Genomic DNA, 20,534 nt, shown 5'->3' with positions numbered 1-20,534 from the left:
AAGCAACATGGCATGTAAGTGATATCATAGAAACCCTGGTAGGTTTCTAGGGAAGAAAACAGTGACTTTTTTCCTATTCAGAATTCTGTTCAGATCACCTTATAAGCTTCAGCACAGTTGAGTCAACAATGGGGACTGAGAAAGCACAGCTAGCTTCTCAGCTGTGCACAAGAAGCATTCCTGAATTTCCTATGGGCCAGAATCGGAGGGATGTGTTAGAGCTAAGATAGTCAATGACTAAACCGGTCTCATTGTGAGACATCGGAGATACAAAGTGAAGAGATCTTCAAGATCTGATATAAGTGTAACAGGGACATTAGCTAGTAGGCAGCAGTAATCCCAAAGGTCAGGTAGAATTCAGAAAACCTGGGGAAAAGGATGCTGACCACTCCACAGCACTTACAGATACTTCCTCCTGCGTACTGGTATATATACTGAGAAAGGAGACAAGATGCTCTAGAGGAATTCCTGCATGGCCCTGAATGCACTTGGAAGAGATAGACTGGTCTATTCCAGGGAGAGAACAAATAGGTAACTTTATGTTCAGCAGAGTAATCATGATGTGGCCAACTAGGACTTGTCTCTGCTACAATCAGAGCCAAAAATTTTATTTACTGAGGTGTTGAAGTATATGCATAAGAAGTATATAAAAAAAAGGCTGGAAACAACCAGAATTGGCAGGGATGTGAAGAAAAAGGAACTCTCACAGTCAGTGTTGGTAGAAATGCTGTGTGGTTTAGCCTCTATGGAAAACATATGAAGTGTCATCAAAAACAAAGAATAGTGCTTCCATATGACCCAGAGATTCCAATTCTCAGCATCTACCACCAACTGCAAACAAATTATTTTGAAAAGATAGATACACACCTATGTTCACTGCAGTGCTAAGTGCAATAGCCAGGTATGGAAATAATCCTCATGTCCAATGACAGAGAAATGGATAAAGAAGTTATGGTTTATACACAAAGGGATACTAAGCAAATGTAAGAAAAGATGAAACATTGCTGTTTTCTAAAACATGAATAATTATTGGGGAGTATCACATTATACAAATAAGTCATGGGAAGAAAGACAAATACTGGATTATCTCACTTATCTGTAGTCTACATAAAGATAAAGAATGGAGTATACAGTGTCAAATGACAGCAAACCATTTTCCTTGGACTATAAACTCAGATTAACAAGCAGTGGGATTAGGAGACAGGAATATATGAAGAAGTAAGCTAGACAACGGTGCTGGAGGGTCTTGGGCTCTTTGTTGGTGATGAAATGCAATAACTGTACATAAAACCATAAACATTAGCATTATTCTAAAAAATAGGTGTTACATTAAATCTACTATATTAACTAATTTTGAGGTATGTAATTAAGTGATACTAGGTAGATATACCTGATATTCACTGTAGCAATGGTGTAGTTGTATGTTCTCATCACTATTTCCAAAGTTTTTACTTTTGTTTTTTGGATCACACCTGGCGATGCCTGGAAATCACTCCTGGCAGGACTGGGGGGCCATATGGGGTGCTGGGTATTAAATCTAGGTTGTCTGCATCGAAGGCAAGCACCCTACCATCTGAACTATCTTTCTAGCCCCTTATTTCCCAAATTTTAAAACTATTTTATATTATAAGCCAAAGTAAGGCCCAATGGTAAGAATTATTAATTATTAAATTATTAATTATTTAATAATAACTAATTATTAAAATAGTGATTCCCAGCAGTACTTATATTTAGGGTGCATGAAAAGGTTTTTAGGCCACATGTGGTGGCACAGAGCTTACTCCTATTTCTGTGCTCAAGGATCACTCTTTGGATCACTATCGGGGTCCAAATGCAGAGCAGGGGATCAAACTAGAGTTGGCTATGTGCAAGGCTTCATCCAAAACCCTATACTCTCTCTCTCTCTTGTCCTATAGCTAGTATTTATTTTTCTAGAGACTTCCAGCAGAACTTAGAGGGCCCAAGGCCAGTCCTGGCAATGCTGAGCTTAGCTTTACTGGCGTCAAGATTCCAAGACTCCTTTTGCAGTTTTCCTTGGACTATATGATCTCAGGGCACCCCCTGCAGCAGCAGAGATCATATTCAAGTCTTCACAAATGCAAAGCACATGCTCATTCACTTGAGGTATTTCCCCTAGTTTAAATGCTTGCTAAAGAATGTAGTTGCAGTTTTGCAATCATTGTCATATTTAATGTGATGTAGAACAGGTAAATGAGGGGGTTGTTATCCTCTATATGAGATATTTTCTAGGAATATGAATGGGATTCAATTAGCAGTGCGTTATATTTAGCAATGAAATAGTGACTACTGGCCTTTTAAGAGATGGGGTGGTTGTGGGTGGATCTGGGAAACATTAGGGTATTAGCAGACGTCAGTGGGCAGTGGCAGTAGGCCTTGTCTTTCACATGTTCCTGATTTAAGCACATGGTTTTCAATGACTTTTGTTCCCTGGACCTACCCTGCAGGGGCATCTACCAAAAGGATAAATAGCCTTTTATTATAAAGCATGACCACAAAATTTTAATTAGAGTATCATGAATGAAGATCAGAATGGTCCCGAGGGCTCACAGAAATGATTTCAACCTTTCCTGGAGCACTTCCTATTCATTTGAAAAGACCTTGATGAGATTAAAACAGTTGACACTAGAGAGCAACAAAAATGATTGAGAGGATTGAAGGGCTAGTTTACGAGGAAACATTAACTGCAATAAAAGCTCCGCTATTAAAATAGGGCCAAGGGAAAACTCAAGACAGATTGCAATTTAATACAAAGAACTTGAAGTACATGCTGGAGGATGAGAACTTAGCTCTTTGAGGCTCGAGAAACCTTGAAATATGACAAGAATAGAGAAACAATGCAAGATCCCCAAAGTATATTTTTGAATTATCTGTGAATGAATTGATGTATACTATGTATATCTTAATGTATCACTATTGGTAACTGGGGTCTCTTCTGTACTCCTCCTTATCCTTAAAAGTGAACAGGAAGGAAATGAGAAATAAAAAAGAACAGAGATAAGAAAAAATATGAAAATTAAAAAATGGGTGCTATGGGGGTTGGGAGAGGAATGATTGCTTTATATTTGAAATTAAATTTATAGTAAATGAATTTTTAGGAATCAAGTGTTCCCCTGCTCTTGTTACCCAGTTGCAAGCTTCTTTGGAAAACAACTATTTGCTTCTGACACAAACTTTAGATGATCTGGACTCACCGATATTCCAGCTGTTCCTGGGGGACCCGCTGGGCCTTGATCTCCCTGTTGAAATTAAAAAAAATACTACTAATGAGATTTAGCTATAAAAACAATGCCCAAATTATAACTTAAAAGAAGTAAAGTTGGGGCTGGAGCAATAGTAACAGTGGGTAGGGCGTTTGCCTTGCACACGTCCGGCCCGGGTTCAATTCCCAGCATTGCATATGGTCCCCTGAGCACTGGCAGGGGTAATTCCTGAGTGCAGAGCCAGGAGTAACCCCTATGCATCACAGGTTGTGACCCAAAAAGCAAAAAAAAAAAAAGAGGTAAAGTTTTCTTTGGCATTTCTAAGTCTTGCAGGTACACTGGGAAGAGCCCTGATAAAATGCATTAGGAAACGTCACTATGTCTCCAATCCAAACCAGCCCAAAGGCATAGAAGCCTCTGGAATGCAGGACCTTTTGAGAGGGCAGAAGCCCACATCACTAAGGTTAGGAGAGAGAGACTCCTGCAGGAAAGAAGGTATCTAAGGATACCAAAGAAATCTATTATCTGTTTCCTGCTCTTCCCCCTGAAAGCATCCGAACAACAGATTTTTTGAGGGCAGTTTGGGAAAAACCTTATAAAAACCAATTTTGCAGAGGCAAAGGGACACATTTTCTTCATCTTGGAGTCAGCCGCATCTCTGCCCAGGGTGTGAATTCTTGGGTCTCTTTGCTTTGGAGGTTGTATTCTCATGAGTAGGTAACTATCTTTTTCTCACCTCCAAGCTACCAAATAAACATAGTATTTGACTATTCTCCCTGCTGAAATTCTTTTATGTGAGGGCAGCTGATAGACCTAAAAGAGCTTGGGCAGAATGGAGAACTGACTTTTTCTTTTTCCTGTAAAGAGCAAACTCTTTGTTCCAGCTTAATCCCATAGTTTGTCTCCACATTTGGCAGTAGGAATAATTTTCGGGGTTGTGAAGATCAAGTGGAATATAGGTGTTGTTTAACAACTGCCTATTGTAACTGGTGAAATGCAAGCATCTATGCCATGTAGATTGTTAATTACTGTCCTAGGGCTGCTGGCTGACTTTATCAGTCCTGATTCTTCTAGAAACTTCCTTGGTGACAGTGGTAGCTGAAGCAGGGAGGCAATAGACTCCCCTCTTTAGGCTACCACCTCTTTCTTCCCACTTCACTTAAATCACCTGTAGCATATGTATTATCCGCATCATCTGGTACATCATTTGTGGGTAAATGGAAACAACAAAATCAGTATCCAATTTAATTTATTAATACTTTATTTTTGTTAAAAAATAAACAACAATTTTTTTTTGCTTTTTGGGTTACACCTGGTGATGCACAGGGGTCACTCCTGGCTCTGTACTCAGGAATTATCCCTGGTGGTGCTCAGGGGACCATATGGGATGCTGGGAATTGAACCTGGGTCGACTGAGTGCAAGGCAAACACGCTACCCACTGTGCTATTGCTCCAGCCCCAATAAACAACAATCTTAATGAAAGCAAACAATCAATTTATCATTTCTTTGACTTTTTGGGGGGCTTCCCCAGTGGCATTTCTTAGAATCACACCCAGCCAGTGCTGGGAGGGAGATGTCATTTATTTCTCAAATTGAACCTGGGGTCCTGCAAATGAAAAGCACATGCTATAACCTCTTTTGAGTTATCTCTTCAGCATCTCTGCAACTTATTTTTAATGAGTGTTATAAGTACTTACAGCTAATCAATACTTTTTGTTCTACACATTCAAAAGTAGTTTATCACTATTTCTTAAAAGACGAAACACATTGAATATCTGTGCTTCTAGATGTTCAAGCACATTGAACATCTAGGAGTGTTTTCTATATTTGTCTTAGTGGACATAGGGTTATACATGGAAGATATCAATATGATAATACACAGTGGAGATTTTGTTGTCCTCATTGCACCAATCAGAATATTCCTGAATTGCCCTGAATAGCAGTGATTTAAGTTTTTTAAAAGCAATATGATATTTTAGATAAAGTTGATAATGATAAAATACTAATGGTTAGATATGGGATAATAAAATGGCAATTTTTGTTGAGTAGAATCTACATAAAAAACTTAGTTTACTCAGGGTCATAGAAAAAGACATGATTAAATGGAGAGATATGTTTTATTCTCGGAGGGCAAGAAAATGTTGTAAAGGTGTTATTGCTACTCACACTAATTTACAAAGTTAATGAAATTCTTGCAAAGTTGCCACTTGATCAAATTATGTTAAAGATCATTTAGGACAATACATAAATTATAGTATTAAGGAAAAAATTAAAATATGAATAAAATAGATTAGTAAGCCAATATTTAACCATGTAATAAAGTTATAGTTTATGAAATAATGGAATAAGATTAAATAACATTCTAATGTAATATAACAGAAATTTCAGGAGTAGAATAACATTTAAATAGGATTTTCATAAAGAAAGAAATATATCATACTAATTTCACAAATTGCACTACTAATTAGATATTTTTTGAGAAAATTTATTCCTCTCATTATATCATATTTCATATAACTTACATATTGATTACATAAAAACAAAAATGTGAGCCAGAAAAAAACATAAATATCTGATTTCTGTTAGAATGAAACAAAAGTTATTTGAACACTAAAGAAAATTAGTTTTAAATTTGACAACATAATTGGGGGCTGCAGCGATAGCACAGCGGGTAGGGTGTTTGCCTTGCATGCGGCCAACCCAGGTTGATTCCCAGCATCCCATATGGTCCCCTGAGCACTGCCAGGAGTAATTTCTGAGCGCAGATCCAGGAGTAATCCCTGTGCATCTGTGCATTGCCAGTTGTGACCCAAAAAGCAAAAAAAAAAAAACCATGACAACATAAAAGCTTATTTAAATATTCAATAACATAAGAATTAAAGGCAAAACCCATCTAGGATAGAAAATTCAACGTATAAGCTAGAAGCATCATCTTTTAATGTTTAAAGCTTAACTATAGTGAAAAGGAAAAATTTGGTGATACATAAATTGTGAGAGGTATAAAAAGGTAATTACCAGTTTCACTCTGCCTCTTTAAATTATTGGATTTTTACTTTTGAAATACATATACTCAAAATTTTCAAGCAATGAAAACATTTGTGTATTTGATAAAAATTAATATGCAGAGATCTTCTGTCTGACAAGATGGCCTAGCCATTTTGATCTCTTATTAGGAGAACTGAGAGGTCTAATGATCTGGCCTTTCAATCTTAAATTTATATCTAAGTCCTTGTCAGTAACAATAACTTCATTGTCTCCATAACTTCAGTTTCATGTATCCTAACATTCCTGCTATCTCCACTGTTGTCGTTCACTCTGTGTAACTTGAAGCCACAAAACTTCTGATGCCACCAAGACTTCTACTGCATAAATGGTGTAAAGTCTTCATTTTGTGCCTCACTTTCTGGATGGTGTCTTTCCATTATTATGTAATTTAAATTCTATAGTTACTTTGTTATCATCACTTTCTTTATGTTTACCTTTGATGTCTTACTCTATTATTGTTTCTAATATTCACCTGTAAAAGCTGGAACCTTATTTATTATAACTTCTCTCCTTTTCTGGGCTTTTACCTGAGTCTATGTCGCTGGGGAAGTGTAATCTTGCTAACTAGTGTTCTCTTAGTTCATGACTGTGAACCTCAAGGGGGCCATGGGGTTGCCCAGTCATGACATTCTATAGGCCTGGACTCTCCCTCTCTCCTGAAAGATCTCCTTCGTAGCTCTATAACCTCTTTTCTCTCCCTCACTTCTAGATCATGAACTTCTTTCTTCATCTTTAGAAATTTAAGCAATCAGAAAGGAACTGTAGATTCCAATGAACTGTTAATATGTTTCCACGTATGGATATCTGCATCCCTATTTTGATTCTCCCATCTCTAATATATATGAATTATCCAGACTCCTTTCCAAAACCAAATGCTCCATTTATACAACAGGATTCTACTATTTATCTATTAAGGAATCCTCCACTTATCTCCTACCACATCATTTCCTCTCCCCTGAACACATGCTTTGTATATGACTAAAGCATTTCTGTCCCCAGCACCACATATGGTTCCCACGCACTGCCAAGGATGTCCTCTGAACACTGAGCCAGGAGTAGCCTTGAATACCACTGGGTATTACTGTATTTGTTTCAGAGGGTAGAAAACTTTCACTAAAAGTAGTGTTTGGGGCTAGAGCAATAGTATAGTGGGTGGTCGGTCTGGTTTCAATCCCTGGTATCTCATATGGTCTCTCAGACACTCAGCAGGAGTAATTCCTGCTGAGTGCAGAGCCCAGAGTAACCCGTGAGCATTGCTGGGTGTGGCCCAACCTTCCTCCCAAATCTTATTGGTGTTATATAACTTCCAATGTATATATACATTTTTCTGTCCCTCTTGGAGAGCCTAGTAAGCTACCGAGAGTATTCCTTCTGCATGGCAGATCCTGGAAAGCTCCCGTGGTGTACTAGATATGCCAAATACAGTAACAATAACAGGTCTCATTCCCCTGACCCTGAAAGAGCCTCCAGTACGGCACGGTTTGGAAGGACGAGTGAGGAGAGTTGCTAAATCTCAGGGCTGGGGTGAATGGAGACATTACTGGTGCCCGCTTGAGCAAATGGATGAAAACTGAGATGACAGTGATACAGTGAATGTAAACAAGTACTGTGGTATTTCTTTGTTCTTAAAATTCACTTTAAAACCTTACCTGACTTTCTCTAATAGTTGCTGGCTCATTGTTTTGCTTTCCTTTGCTGCTAAACTAATCAAACATTTGTTTATATTGTATTTTCTATCTTTAGTTCTATTTTGCTCTTCTCTCTTAAATCCATTTAAGTGTAAACAAAATTTCTCTGGTCTGGGGCTGGAGAGATAGCACAGCAGGTAGGGTGTTTGCCTTGCACGCGACCAACCCAGGTTTGATTCCCAGCATCCCATATGGTCCCCCGAGCATCGCCAGGAGTAATTCCTGAGTGCAAAGCCAGGAGTAACCCCTGAGCATTGCCGGGTGTGACCCAAAAAGCAAAAAAAGAAAATTCTCTGGTCAAGGTGATATTTGATGACCTTTATTGCTAAATTCAACAGTCAGTGTTGCACACTGTATACAACACAATTGTGCTCAGTACTTGACATAGAAGATCAGTCTCTTCTAGAAACACTGCCTCTACTTCTAGAAACATCTTCACTTGGTTTCCATAACATTACTTTTTTTCTCTTACCTTCCTGATCACTTTGTCTCAGTTTACTTAGCTGTTTTTTCTTTATTTTCTGGGTCTTATAATACTTGTTGGAGGGTATCTGGACACAATCCTTGATACTCTTTTTGTTTTTTAAAAATAAATCTACCAGGGACCAGGGGGATATCTTCGTATTTGCATGTGCCCCTAAGCAGTCGCAGGTGTGGTCTGGGTAGATTTCAGCACCATGAGCCAAAGACTAAGCACTCATCTTGCTTGCAGAGCTGGACAGAATACTCAGCTGATCTGAGCAAACACCTTTCCCACCTGTATTACGGAAATAGTTTTATAACAGTGACTTCTCTGCTTCCACCCTTGTCCTATGGCCTCAGGATTTATTCAGAAAAGTCCCTCAGATACATATTCTAGCAGTTTATTTACTTATTTTTTATTATATCATGAATCAAGCAGAGTCTACTGACCACATGTTTGTGAAGTCAAGTTGCTGAGCAAGATTTTGTTTTGTTTTGTCTTTGTGTTTACTCTGAATCCCTTTACTTATCTTGCTACAGAACTCACGGTGATTTGTGGACAGGTACTTAACCATCTACTGTTCACACACTGAGCACCACTAAATAACTAGCTGATGCTGGACTCTGCCTTGCTCTTGGCCAACCTACCTCTCTGACTTCTCATTCCCTCTCTCTCCACTCATTCACTCCTCTGGTCTCCTTGGAATGTTCAGATGTTGGGGAATTTAGACCTGCTGTTTCTCTGCTTCTTTTAAAATCATATAGATTTAAAGTGTACCACTTCAGGGCTGAAGTGATAGTATAGCGGGTAGGGTGTTTGCTTTGCACGTGGCCGACCGGGTTCGATTCCCAGCATCCCATATGGTCCCCCGAGCATCGCCAGGAGTGATTCCTGAGTGCAGAGCCAGGAGTCAGCTCTGAGCATCGCCAGATGTGACCCCAAAAGCAAAAAAAAAAAAAAAAGTGTACCACTTCATGATTTAATGAATTGCTGTACATAGTGAAATCATCTCCACCATCCATGCCACTTCACATAGTGCATAATGATTTGTGTGTGTGATGCATATCGGAACACAGCAAATTTCAACCAGAGTATAATACATTTACTTGGCATTACCAAATTCTTACTAGATCTCATCTATCTCTCTTAGAACACTCTTCCTTCAAACTTGAGGTTGTCTTGGTTAACTCCACTCACTGCTTTAAGTCTGTGCAGATTTTGCCTTCTTAGACGACCCTCTTAGCCATCACCATTCCGCCCTTCAGCACTCCTGATGTTCCTTGACTCATTTTATGTTTTCATTCCATAGCAATTATAATGCTATTTATTCATTTATTTTATATAAATGCTTCTTAGAATATAATACATGAGGACAGAGATTTTGGTCTGTTTTGCTCCTTTATATATCTCCAAACCTAAACTGTTCCTGATCCAAGAGTATATGTTAGCAAACATTTTTTAAAATACTAAATCATTGAACACTGAATAATTTCTAACATCTATACCTACCTTGATACCTGGAAATCCTTCTAGTCCTGGTAACCCCATTGCACCAGGTTCTCCCTGTTAAATATTAATATAAGAAATGCAGGAATTATGATCCAAATGTTTTTAAAACATTGGTTTTAAAAGCAAACATCACCCCCCACCCCCAATTACTTCCTCAAACACTGGCAATTTAGGAAATACATGGTATGATTTATTTTCAACTTTTTTGTATTCTTGCATTTAGTGTTTGGAAATAATTTTGAAAATAAAGCTACTCCCTAAAGAAGTATGAGAATATTTTTTAATTATTTTCATTTTGATTAAGAATCCATTCAGGTCAGGTGACTTTCTCTAATCAGTGATAATTCCAATTTCAATAAAAATTAGAAGAAAAGACTAAACTTTATTAAAGTCTGCCAATTTGTGAGTTACCAAGGCTTCTAGATTGCCAGAAAACAATACTATGCACTATCATTTCTGATTAAAATGGAAATCTAAAGCAAAATTAATTACTCTAATATTCTCTGTGCTGGACTGCTTCAATGGATGGCTTCAGAAGCAGTATTTCCAATGATTCTAAAAGATATTGCTGAGAACCACTGATGGGAGATAGGCAAGTGTTTTCATTAAATGTTTCATTTACATATTTAGCATATATATAATATATATCCTCAAAGATTACAGTTTTAAAAGTTATGGGAAAGGAAGTTTCTAACTTTGAACAAATAAACAACAGGACTTTTAAATCAAGGAGAAAAAATAAGCAGCTGTTTGATACTTTCTTGTTAATGAACTAATGTTAATTTCAAATATTTTCTTGGGATGCTGAATGTTTTACATAATCACAGAGAAAAATTCATTGTGCAAATGAATTTTGGCATGAATATGTTTCAAAAATAATAGTGAACTCATTCACTATTATTTTTTTCTAGAGTCCTTATTACTGACTATTTAATGACTGGAATAAGGTCTGATGATCTGACACATTTTGCGACTCAGAAATCTTTTCTCTTATTTGAAGGGAGGGCTGAGTCACACTTGGCAGTGCTCAGGGCTTACTCCCAGCTCTGTGCTCAGAGATCACTCCTGGTGGTGCTCATAAAACTATACGTGGTACCAGGTATCAAATCTGGACCAGTTGTGTGCAAGGCAAATAGCTTACCTACTATCTCTCTAACCCCTCGCATATTCTTTTAATCAGAAAAAAATTGGATTCTATTCTGCATAGTGCTCTGTAAAAGAGGTCCTGGGTTATTAATAAAGGAAATATACACTTCAATCCCTTTTGTTTATATTGTCAGTAATACTTAGGGTAGAGGAAAGTGTTCAACCAATTAATATTTGTTTGTAAGTAGGTAAAATTAAATATTTAATTAATTATTTTTTTTTAATTAATTATTTTCAGTATATGAAGCCACAACAAAAAATAAGATTGTAAATGCTTCCTTGAAAACATTTTGACACAGGGTTTTTCTATTTGGGTTTTCCTTTTGCTTGTTAAAATTTATGTATTTATTCCACCAAACAGTACGGTAATTAAAGGGCCTTAAATTTTCCTGACTGGGCAGTGAAAAGTGCTTTGCAATTTTATTTTAGTTTCTGTGATATCTACATTTCAAGTTTACATAAACTTGAAACAAAGGTTATAAAACAAAGGTTAAAACAATATGAGTGAAATATGAAGAATAAAACATATTCCTGAAGAGATAATGAAAGAAAATCTTGTCAAGGAATAAAGAGAATCTAACTATACTCGACATAACTTGTACAATGAAGCTCCATGGTTGAGATGCTTGAGAACAATTTCATCCTTTGGTCCTTTGGGTGGCCACTCCGACTATGGTGCCAACATGGCTCCCTACTGTCACTGTCACTATCATCCCATTTGCTCGAGCGGGCACCAGTAACGTCTCTCATTGTGAGACTTATTGTTACTGTTTTTGTCATATCCAATACGCCACGAGTAGCTTGCCAGGCTCTGCTGAGCGGGCGAGATACTCTCAGTAGCTTGCCGGGCTCTCCGAGAGGGGCAAAGGAATCGAACACGGGTCAGCCCCTGGCGAAAGACGAACGCCCAACCACTGTGCTATCGCTCCAGCCTGGCTCCCTACTAATGAGCAGATTTATGACAGCACATTTTATCTCCTAGAGCTCTTATGATGTTCAAGGCAAGCTAACTACCCCTTTATTTTGGTCTGGCAGACAGACTAACCATACAAATAAGAAATTTCCTTTCCAGTAAGTATTTCTCTTCTACACTGTAACTTAAAGCAAAATCAATCATCCAAAGAGTGCTATCAGAGGAAGTTCCCATTTGTTATGAGTTACATATGCCTTCCCAGTGCAGAAGGAAACAAATGTCAAGGGCATTTGACAACATCAGAGTTGCTACATCTTTAAAATGAAGAAGGCATTGCTGGCATGACATTGGTGGCTTGTCTGCTGCCTCCAATATGCTAAATGATGCACACTAAGATAAATTTAAGAGCATTATGGTGGCTGGGGGCTAGAGCGATAGCATAGTGGTAGGGAGTTTGCCTTTCACGAGGCTGGCCCGTGTTCGATTCCTCCGACCCTCTAGGAGAGCAAGGCAAGCTACTGAGAGTATCGCGCCTGCACGGCAGAACCTGGCAAACTACCCGTGGCACATTCGATATGCCAAACACAGTAACGTCTCTCTCAATGAGAGATGTTACTGGTGCCCGCTCGAACAAATCGATGAGCAATGGGATGACAGTTGACAGCTGACCATACTATGTTGGCTGGATGTTCTTTCAAGCTTTAATAATGGCCTATTTTCTAAAGAGCATGAACTGTGGAAACATACATACCACTGGGCCAGGATCACCTTTTGGACCCTATAAGAAAAACATGTAAAGTCATTTTTAAAATAATGAGTAAAATGATAAAATATAAAACAGTTTTGTGCAGTTTGTTTTAATATACACAAAAATGTTTATTTTTTTTCTTGCTAGTTTGAACTGAAAGAATTATGTGAAGGAATATCAGTTGATAAGAATTTCATTGATAGTGATTGCTTGAATACATATTTAGTTATTAACTTTATAATTGAAAAGTTATTCCACTATGCAAAATGTGATTTTTATTTATTTTGGCTGTGTACATTTACTCAATTGTGTTATAATTGGTTTTTACTTATTTTCTTCTACAAAATATTTTGGCTATAATTGTAATATATATTACTCAGGAACTTTTTATTTTTCCCTAGGGACTGTTCTGTTAAACTGTGCTTGGTAACAAACATTAATAACTTACAGGGGGACCGGGCGGTCCTGGATAACTGGGAACATTCACACCTCCCTTTAAAAGAAAAGACAGAAAAGTGTGAAGAATTGATGATAATTTATAACTGGAAGATAATTTAACAGAATGACAGAAGCAAATACCTGGATTTTATATAAACTGCTCATCCCATTCCTTTCACTGAATGGTATTCCCTGCAGGAGAAATGAGATTTAGAATTATTCTTTTTAAGCTGACATTTCTAACTTTTCTCTTTTTCCCAAATGCTAGTTTTCCTATTTTGATTTAGAAAGCAAGGTAAATACTGTAAGATAAATAATATGATGCTTCCTTTCGGGACTATCTGAAGTCAAAGGCAGGGACAGACAGAAGGTGAAAGGAGTGTTAGCTACACATACAGCACACCAATACTTTCAGTGGGTGTGTGTGATTAATGCTCCGGTGTGACAGATGAGACACTAATGCATTTGGAGGAAAGTATTACTTGCTCATTAAAATTCAGTATTTGAATCTCTAATTTATGCTTTTGCTCATTGTTTTTCAGCAAACCTGCAGGCTATGACATGGCAGTGTGGGTGAAGATACCATTAGGAAACAATTGGCCACTGAAAGGTAATTTTCCCCCCAATGTTTTTTCATACCAAACAGAAAGGTAAATGGAGGGAGATAATGTTACTCACAACCCTGAGTGCATCTTTCCACAAAAAAATATTGTTTTGAACAGTAGGAAACAAGAATGTCCTAATAAAACTTTTCTGTGACTTGAGAGTGCCAGAAAAATTAACAGTTAAAATGAATTTGAGGATTTGGAAAAAAGAAAAAGGCGTATCTGGGCATGCAAGACAAAGTTGTATACAAAATTTTAGTAGGGTTCTTTTATCCGAAGAATGTGCATTATCTTTTTTTTGTGGTTTCCACATTTAGATGCCAAATTTTAGAAATGATCAATCACTTTACTGATTTTGGACAATGAGGCAGCTGGCACTCAGTGAATGTGATTTGTGCACATCTTCAAGATACCGGAAGAAAAATGGTTCCATTAAACTGTTTTGTTTTTCCCCAAGTCACTTTACTATCACTGAATATCTATTATTATTATTATTATTATTATTATTTTGTGGACTAAATCCTAAAGAGATGACAGGCACGTTTGCCTGAGATTTATTTCCAGGGAGGTTCCCCAGAGGAAACAGGATTTAATTCATGACTCAATTGGTGAATGAATAGTTTTGGAGGATTTAAAGGGAAAAGGAAGATTTCTTAAGCCCATTATAAAATACAGGTTCCTTTCTTAATCTCATATTATACATGATGTTCTGTCTTCCAAGGAAAGAGCATTTTAGTATTTGAGACTCAAATACTTGAGCTCTTTGCCCTAAATCCTTGTCAGAGGATGAGATAAGTAAAAAAAGGCTTAGGAAAATAGAGTGAAAATCTTTTCATTGAAATGGCGAAAGCAAGCAGCAGTACATGAACTTCTAACCTGTTTTCTTCAGAAAGTCACAGCCAAGTAAGGTGGCAGAGAATTTTTGGCTGGCTGCGATGTGAGCCTGGCCCCACATGAGGGCAGACTTGCCACAGAAAGTTGGAAAGTTAAGGCTCCTCGTCACCAACGCGCTGATAAAAGTACACAGCCCTCTGAGCAGAAGCAGGAAAACAACTTCTCTTGTTCTTTTACTCCCGAGGAGCTGGATAATAGAATTTCCCTGCGTCTCAGACATCATGGATACTAGTATAAAACCAATTTTTTTCCAACTTGCTTTGCTGGGAGGAATCTCTGTCTCTCTCGTTCTCTGTGTCTCTTTTCCACCAACTAGATATCTGGGAAGGATCCCCGCACCCCAACCTCCCGTCTCTCCCCAACACAGTTACAACCCTCCCCCCTCTTTTCTCTTTGAATGGGGGTCATTCATGGGAAGTGAATTTCCCAGGCCGCCCCAAGCAGGAAGTACAGTCCAGCTGGGGCACAAACACCCGGACCTCCTGCGGGCAGCGTAGGGACACTGCACAGACAGGAGGTTGAAAATGTGTGCACTGTGCCTTGGGGACTGAGTTTTCCAGCCTTAGAGTTGGAAGTCTTAATAGTGGTGTGAATTTCAGTTTGACACTTGTAACAACTCACAGGTGGGCCAGGTGGACCGGGTTGCCCTGGTGCTCCCTCGTTGCCCTGAAAGAGAGAGGCCAGAATCAGTCGCTCAGAACCTTGCTGCCCAGGTTTATGATCCTAGACTGATGCTTGCTTTAGAGAGCCACACTCTGAAACCAACATACATCTTTCATTTCTATTGCGCAAAATCGTATTTGCCTTGGCTCGCTGCTTCACCTGGGGAAATAGGTTTTTAGATCAGAGAAATGGTAGACGCTTCTTCTTATGCTCATTCAGGTTCTCACTGTGTTAACTGTAGGGATGAAGCTTGTTTTCAGATGGAGCTATGAAATCCAGCTCTTAGACTTCCCTAGTTACTAATGGGGGGTGCGGGTTGGGGCCCTCCCAGGGAGCATTGTAAAGCAGAGACCCTTCCAGCTTTGGGGGCTTTGGGGACAAAGGTCCTGGGTTAGTTCCCACTTTTAGTCTCATCTGTACCACTTTCATCTTTTGGGCCATCCACATGTGACTATAGTAGAAAATCACAATCTGTGCCTTGACAGCAGGAAGAGATACTTCTTCCATTTCCTAGTATTAGACTCTATAACTAAGTCAGGCCTCTCTCATGAACAGAAGTAACCCTGGTACAACACTGTTCAGGAAAATATTGTATATCATTTAAACAGCCTCATTGTACTTACAGGAGAAACTGTCTGAAAATGGAATTTGTGCAAAACAAATTTAAGTATAAAACTGAAAGTGGGTTTCATTTTTATTTTTATAAAGCATGGAATGCTTATTGGTTCATAATGAGCTGAGATGTTATAGTCCCTTGGGTAACCTTAGCCAGTTCTCTGTGTAACTGTGATTTTTTTTAATAATAGCCTCATGGGAAAAAAATTAAATTCCTCAATATCAGGGACAATGGCAAGAAATGGTTAATTAAGAAAAGGTCCAGGAGGAAAAAAAATTTTGAATTTTAATGCCCATGAAGTCTAAAGGAATTTCCCCCCATAAATTTGATGAAGGATTTCTTTTAAATCTCTCCATATTTTAAAGTAGCACAAGGAATCAGCTTTTTTTTTATTCTTATGTCCAATGAAAAACAATTTAAATTTGACAAGAGAACTGAGGTTCCAAAGTGGGACACAGTGTGTGGTGGAGGGTTGTGGGTGTCATGTGGTTAATAATGTGCCTTAATTATATAAATAGTTATATTCTACAAATCAATGTCACCTCAGAAACAACATACTTAAAAAAAATTTCGCTTGCATCTTTATCATTAAAAGTACTGCCAAATGTTTTATTGTGTTCTATTTGAGAAAGAGGAACAACAGTATATTGTAACTTTTCCCAGACTGCTTTGGTGGTGTCACTCTCTGTAAAACAGCATTTTCTGCTGAGTGCTGGCAGTGTCTTTCAGGGAATTATGTCATAGCTCTCATAAACCAACGAAGAAGGAAATATATGTGCCTACTGAAAAGGCTTTTTTTTTAATTGGCACAATTAAAAGTCATATTTTCATCTTTGATAATATCCCAAAGCTCATCTCAATGTGGAATGCCCGTTAACTTCAAAAGGCAAATCGCTGACAGAATAATTTCCAGCGAGAACATTACTAAGGCTGGTAGGGTTGGGCTAGCTTCTGGGGATTCCATGAGGAAAAACAAATGTGCTGAGACTATCTGGAAGAAGCACATTGTTTCTTGTCAAATTAGTGGCATTCCTTTGCTCCTGGAAGTCATTTTACTGGATTTTAGTCAATTTAGGCTGGAAGCTATTTGAGAGGCTTATATGGGCCCTTGATTTTCATTTTTCTAGTCTTGTTGCATTTACTTATTAGCTCTGTCTGGATAAACTGGATCTGCTAAGCATAAGAAGCCTTATAGTGGTATTGTTTGACTTCTAGATAGCTGATCCTCCTTACCACAGCAATTCATTTGCCCCATCAATTGGACTTCCCACAAAACAAGCTGTTTGCTTACTTTGCAAACTGGTGAATTCCCTATGACTTTCGGAAAACAGAACTTCAAGGTTCTCTCAGTGCATTCTTCAGTTGTCGGAATCCCAGTCCTGATAACCAGATGCTCTCTGGAGTCTTATCATCAGCAGGTGGAAGTCCCTGGTGCAAATACCATCCTGAAACCTCCTTAAGAAGCAAGCTCCACTGAGTCCTCTGGTAGACCCAGATGCCCAGGATTCTGAATCTAGCCTGCACGTTTGCTATATTGCTCAAGTATCTTATTCAACCCCACCCATCGTGAGAATATCGTGTATTCACTCACATCCATGTTTTGGACCAATGCTCTATTAAGTCTAGAATTGCTGTTCCAAAAAGGCATGCCTGGTTTCAGACTTTGATTTTTATGAATTTTTCTGTAAATGGTCTTACTCTGCCCCTTTCACAATTTCCATGCAAACAGTCAATGGGATTTTTTCTTCATACCTTGTCACCTTTTGCTCCTGCAGGACCTGGATGTCCAGTTCTTCCTAATAAGCCCTGTGAAGCACACAACTAAGTTTATTACAGAAACAACAACTAAATATCCAGAGGGTATTGGAAATTCATTGCTAAAACGGATACATTTTGAAGGTCATTTGATCCTAATTAAATCAGTCCTACAAGCTTATATTTCTTCAGGCTGATACAGCAGCTGTATCCTGCTGATAAGCCTGTGCAAGGGTAAAATTTGTATTTGTGGTCTCTTTTTCACCTTGGCCAACCACATTTAATGACCTTAATTGGAACCTTTTGATACATTTAAGAATTTAGCCTTGCTGTTTAAATGGCAATTTACATAATATTACGCCTTCCTAAATGAGCTATAATTTTGGTAGTGATCAACATTTTAAATAGTTCAAGACAGGGCAGACTTAACAATGCATATAGAGTTATGCAATCTGCATTTTACCAATGGCAAATAAATTTTAAATTTAATTATTTTTTTTAAATTAGAGTTGGTATAATTTCATGATTCCTTCTCAACTGTTTTTAATTTAGTGGCAACTTAAAAGCCAGGTTTGTTTGACATGATTATGAGAGTAAGAATGATAAAAATTTCATTATTACAAATTCGTGATTCAAAATATTAAAGAACATGACTAAGCTCCTACTTATATGGGAAATAATATTTACCCCTCTTAGAAGGGAGGAGTTGGAGAAACTGAAAGGAGTAAGTTATTATTAGATTTAGCAAACAAAAATGCAACATGCTAAAATAAACTGTTAATATGAAGTTGATATTTAACTGCATGTTCTGTAGATTTACAACAATTCTTCTCTTGAGCTCCATTTACATACAAGGTTAGATTATTTGGTTTTAGGAAAACAAGATGACTCAAACCAAAAAGACCAGGGTATTGTGTTTAAGGGACAGTAAAAAAGATACAAGTCACTAAAGTGGATGACATTTGAATTCATAAATAGAAAATAAAATAATAAAAATAATTGGATAATCCTTCACCTATTTCCCTCTAGAAAATAAATGAGCAGTTTATGGTAATTAAGAGGGTAATAAAGTAGCCACGTGACTATGCAAAGGTTAACATCAAAATTGTAACTAAAACATAGAATGCTCTTTTACATCAAAGCTCTACTCAAACAGACAAGGTTAATCACAAACTGCTTTCCACTCCGGTATAATTCTGATGGCAGGTCACGACCACCCTCTGCTGCCTCACATAATAATAAAATAAAAATCTGAAATGTTAGATGAGTCTACATTTTCAGTCACAGATGAAATATCTACAGAGAGTCACAGAGAATAAAAGGCCGTGAGAAAAATCAGTTCCCCTGGTGTCATTCTAGTGGATATGAACAGTGACTTAAACTGTATTTTCAAATACTTACAGGCGGTCCAGCAGGGCCCGGAGCACCTGGAATGCCTGGGATTCCTTGAAAACCCTAGAAGACAGAGTTACCATCAGAAAAACCTGTCATTGGAAACAAAGCATTTTTGTGAAACCAAGTACTTTCACTACTGGAAATTGAACATCTCTTTCGGCTAATTAACTATATAGGTCATATGCAAATACCCATGTTCAGAGTGAGGATGGTGTGCTAAAATTCTATGTATGACATGGAATCAGTAACAAATATAACCTGCTGATTTATAGAGCATTTCTGATCTCACAGACTAACCCATCAAACTCAGCGTTACTAAGAATCCAGCAAAGCTGAAGCATGGAAATACAGATTTCAGATAGGCAGAATGCCTTCAAAGAAATACATGCTTACACGAATGCTTCATTCAGCTAGTAGAAAAATGGAAAGTGTTTTATGAAATAATGTTTAGTTTAGCCAGCCATTTTGTGATAAGAAATTTGGCCCATCAGTGTTTTTAAATTTGGAGTACTTTAATGGTTGAAGCATAAAAATTAATGAATTTCCCCCTCCTTTCCCTCTTTGGATTTGTAGAATATTGCCAATGATACTGGATAAAGCTTAAGATGCTGATAAAATTATGTATTTAAGGAAGAATTAGCAAGATTATCTAGTAATGTGTGTGATTAATTCTATTCTTTTATCAAGCATTCCAATAACAGAATGTTATCAAATAGATAACATAAAATTCATCATGTGAAATATTCGACAACAATCAAATCACATTTGAGCAAATTATGGATACTAAGAAAAAAGTAAGGCTAAAGGATTATACATAGTGTTCAAACTTTTGGGACCAGAGTGAAAGTACATCGGAAAAGTCACTTGCCTTGCATGTGGCTGACCTGGGTTCGATACCTTATATGGTCCCCTGAACAATGCCAGGAGTGATCTCTGAGCATATGTTCTGCAAACCATGGTGTGTGGCCCCTGAAAATGCCCCAAATTTAAAAATATACATGTATTTTATAAAACGTGGGAATGGTATGCAAAGATTGGAATGCCTCATCTTAGCACCCAAATTCCTCTGTCAGAGGACTCTTCAACTGCCCCATCTGTAGCTCTTACCCTCTCAAGCACAGCTCTCTGCCCCTACCACCCCTGTCCCATGTCCTCAGTTGAGCCATACTTGGTAACTTTAATTGGTAGAGTCTAAGGGTTTGTTTTCACTGACCATGGTCTATTCATTTGTTTTGTTTCTTTATAGAGCACATAAACCTGTGCTCACCCAGTATTTGTCTCTCTCCTTTGGTCTTATTTCACTTACCGTGACACTCTCTACTCTTTCCATGTTGTAACAAAATAAGATTTTATCTTTCATTATAACTGAGTGGAATTCCATTGTGTATATATACACATGACATTAAAAAAATCCAATCATCCTCTATCGGGCTG

The 20,534-nt window shown here is 37.8% G+C and overlaps 1 protein-coding gene across 1 annotated transcript in view; it reads right to left on the bottom strand.

Annotated features, from left to right (window-relative positions):
- COL19A1 (collagen type XIX alpha 1 chain) overlaps positions 1–20,534 on the bottom strand; it is a 383,293-nt gene that overhangs the window by 35,223 nt on the left and 327,536 nt on the right. Inside the window, exons 35-42 of the mRNA XM_004605970.2 lie at positions 19,107–19,160; positions 17,703–17,756; positions 15,293–15,337; positions 13,314–13,364; positions 13,183–13,227; positions 12,738–12,764; positions 9,928–9,981; positions 3,213–3,257 (exon numbers count right to left, since the gene is read on the bottom strand). Coding sequence (XP_004606027.2) covers positions 3,213–3,257; positions 9,928–9,981; positions 12,738–12,764; positions 13,183–13,227; positions 13,314–13,364; positions 15,293–15,337; positions 17,703–17,756; positions 19,107–19,160 — 375 coding nt within the window. The remainder of the gene's footprint in view (positions 1–3,212; positions 3,258–9,927; positions 9,982–12,737; positions 12,765–13,182; positions 13,228–13,313; positions 13,365–15,292; positions 15,338–17,702; positions 17,757–19,106; positions 19,161–20,534) is intronic.

Source organism: Sorex araneus, chromosome 4 (genome assembly GCF_027595985.1).
Source record: "Sorex araneus isolate mSorAra2 chromosome 4, mSorAra2.pri, whole genome shotgun sequence".
NCBI lineage: Eukaryota > Metazoa > Chordata > Mammalia > Eulipotyphla > Soricidae > Sorex > Sorex araneus.
This window is presented reverse-complemented; position numbering and strand designations above follow the sequence as displayed.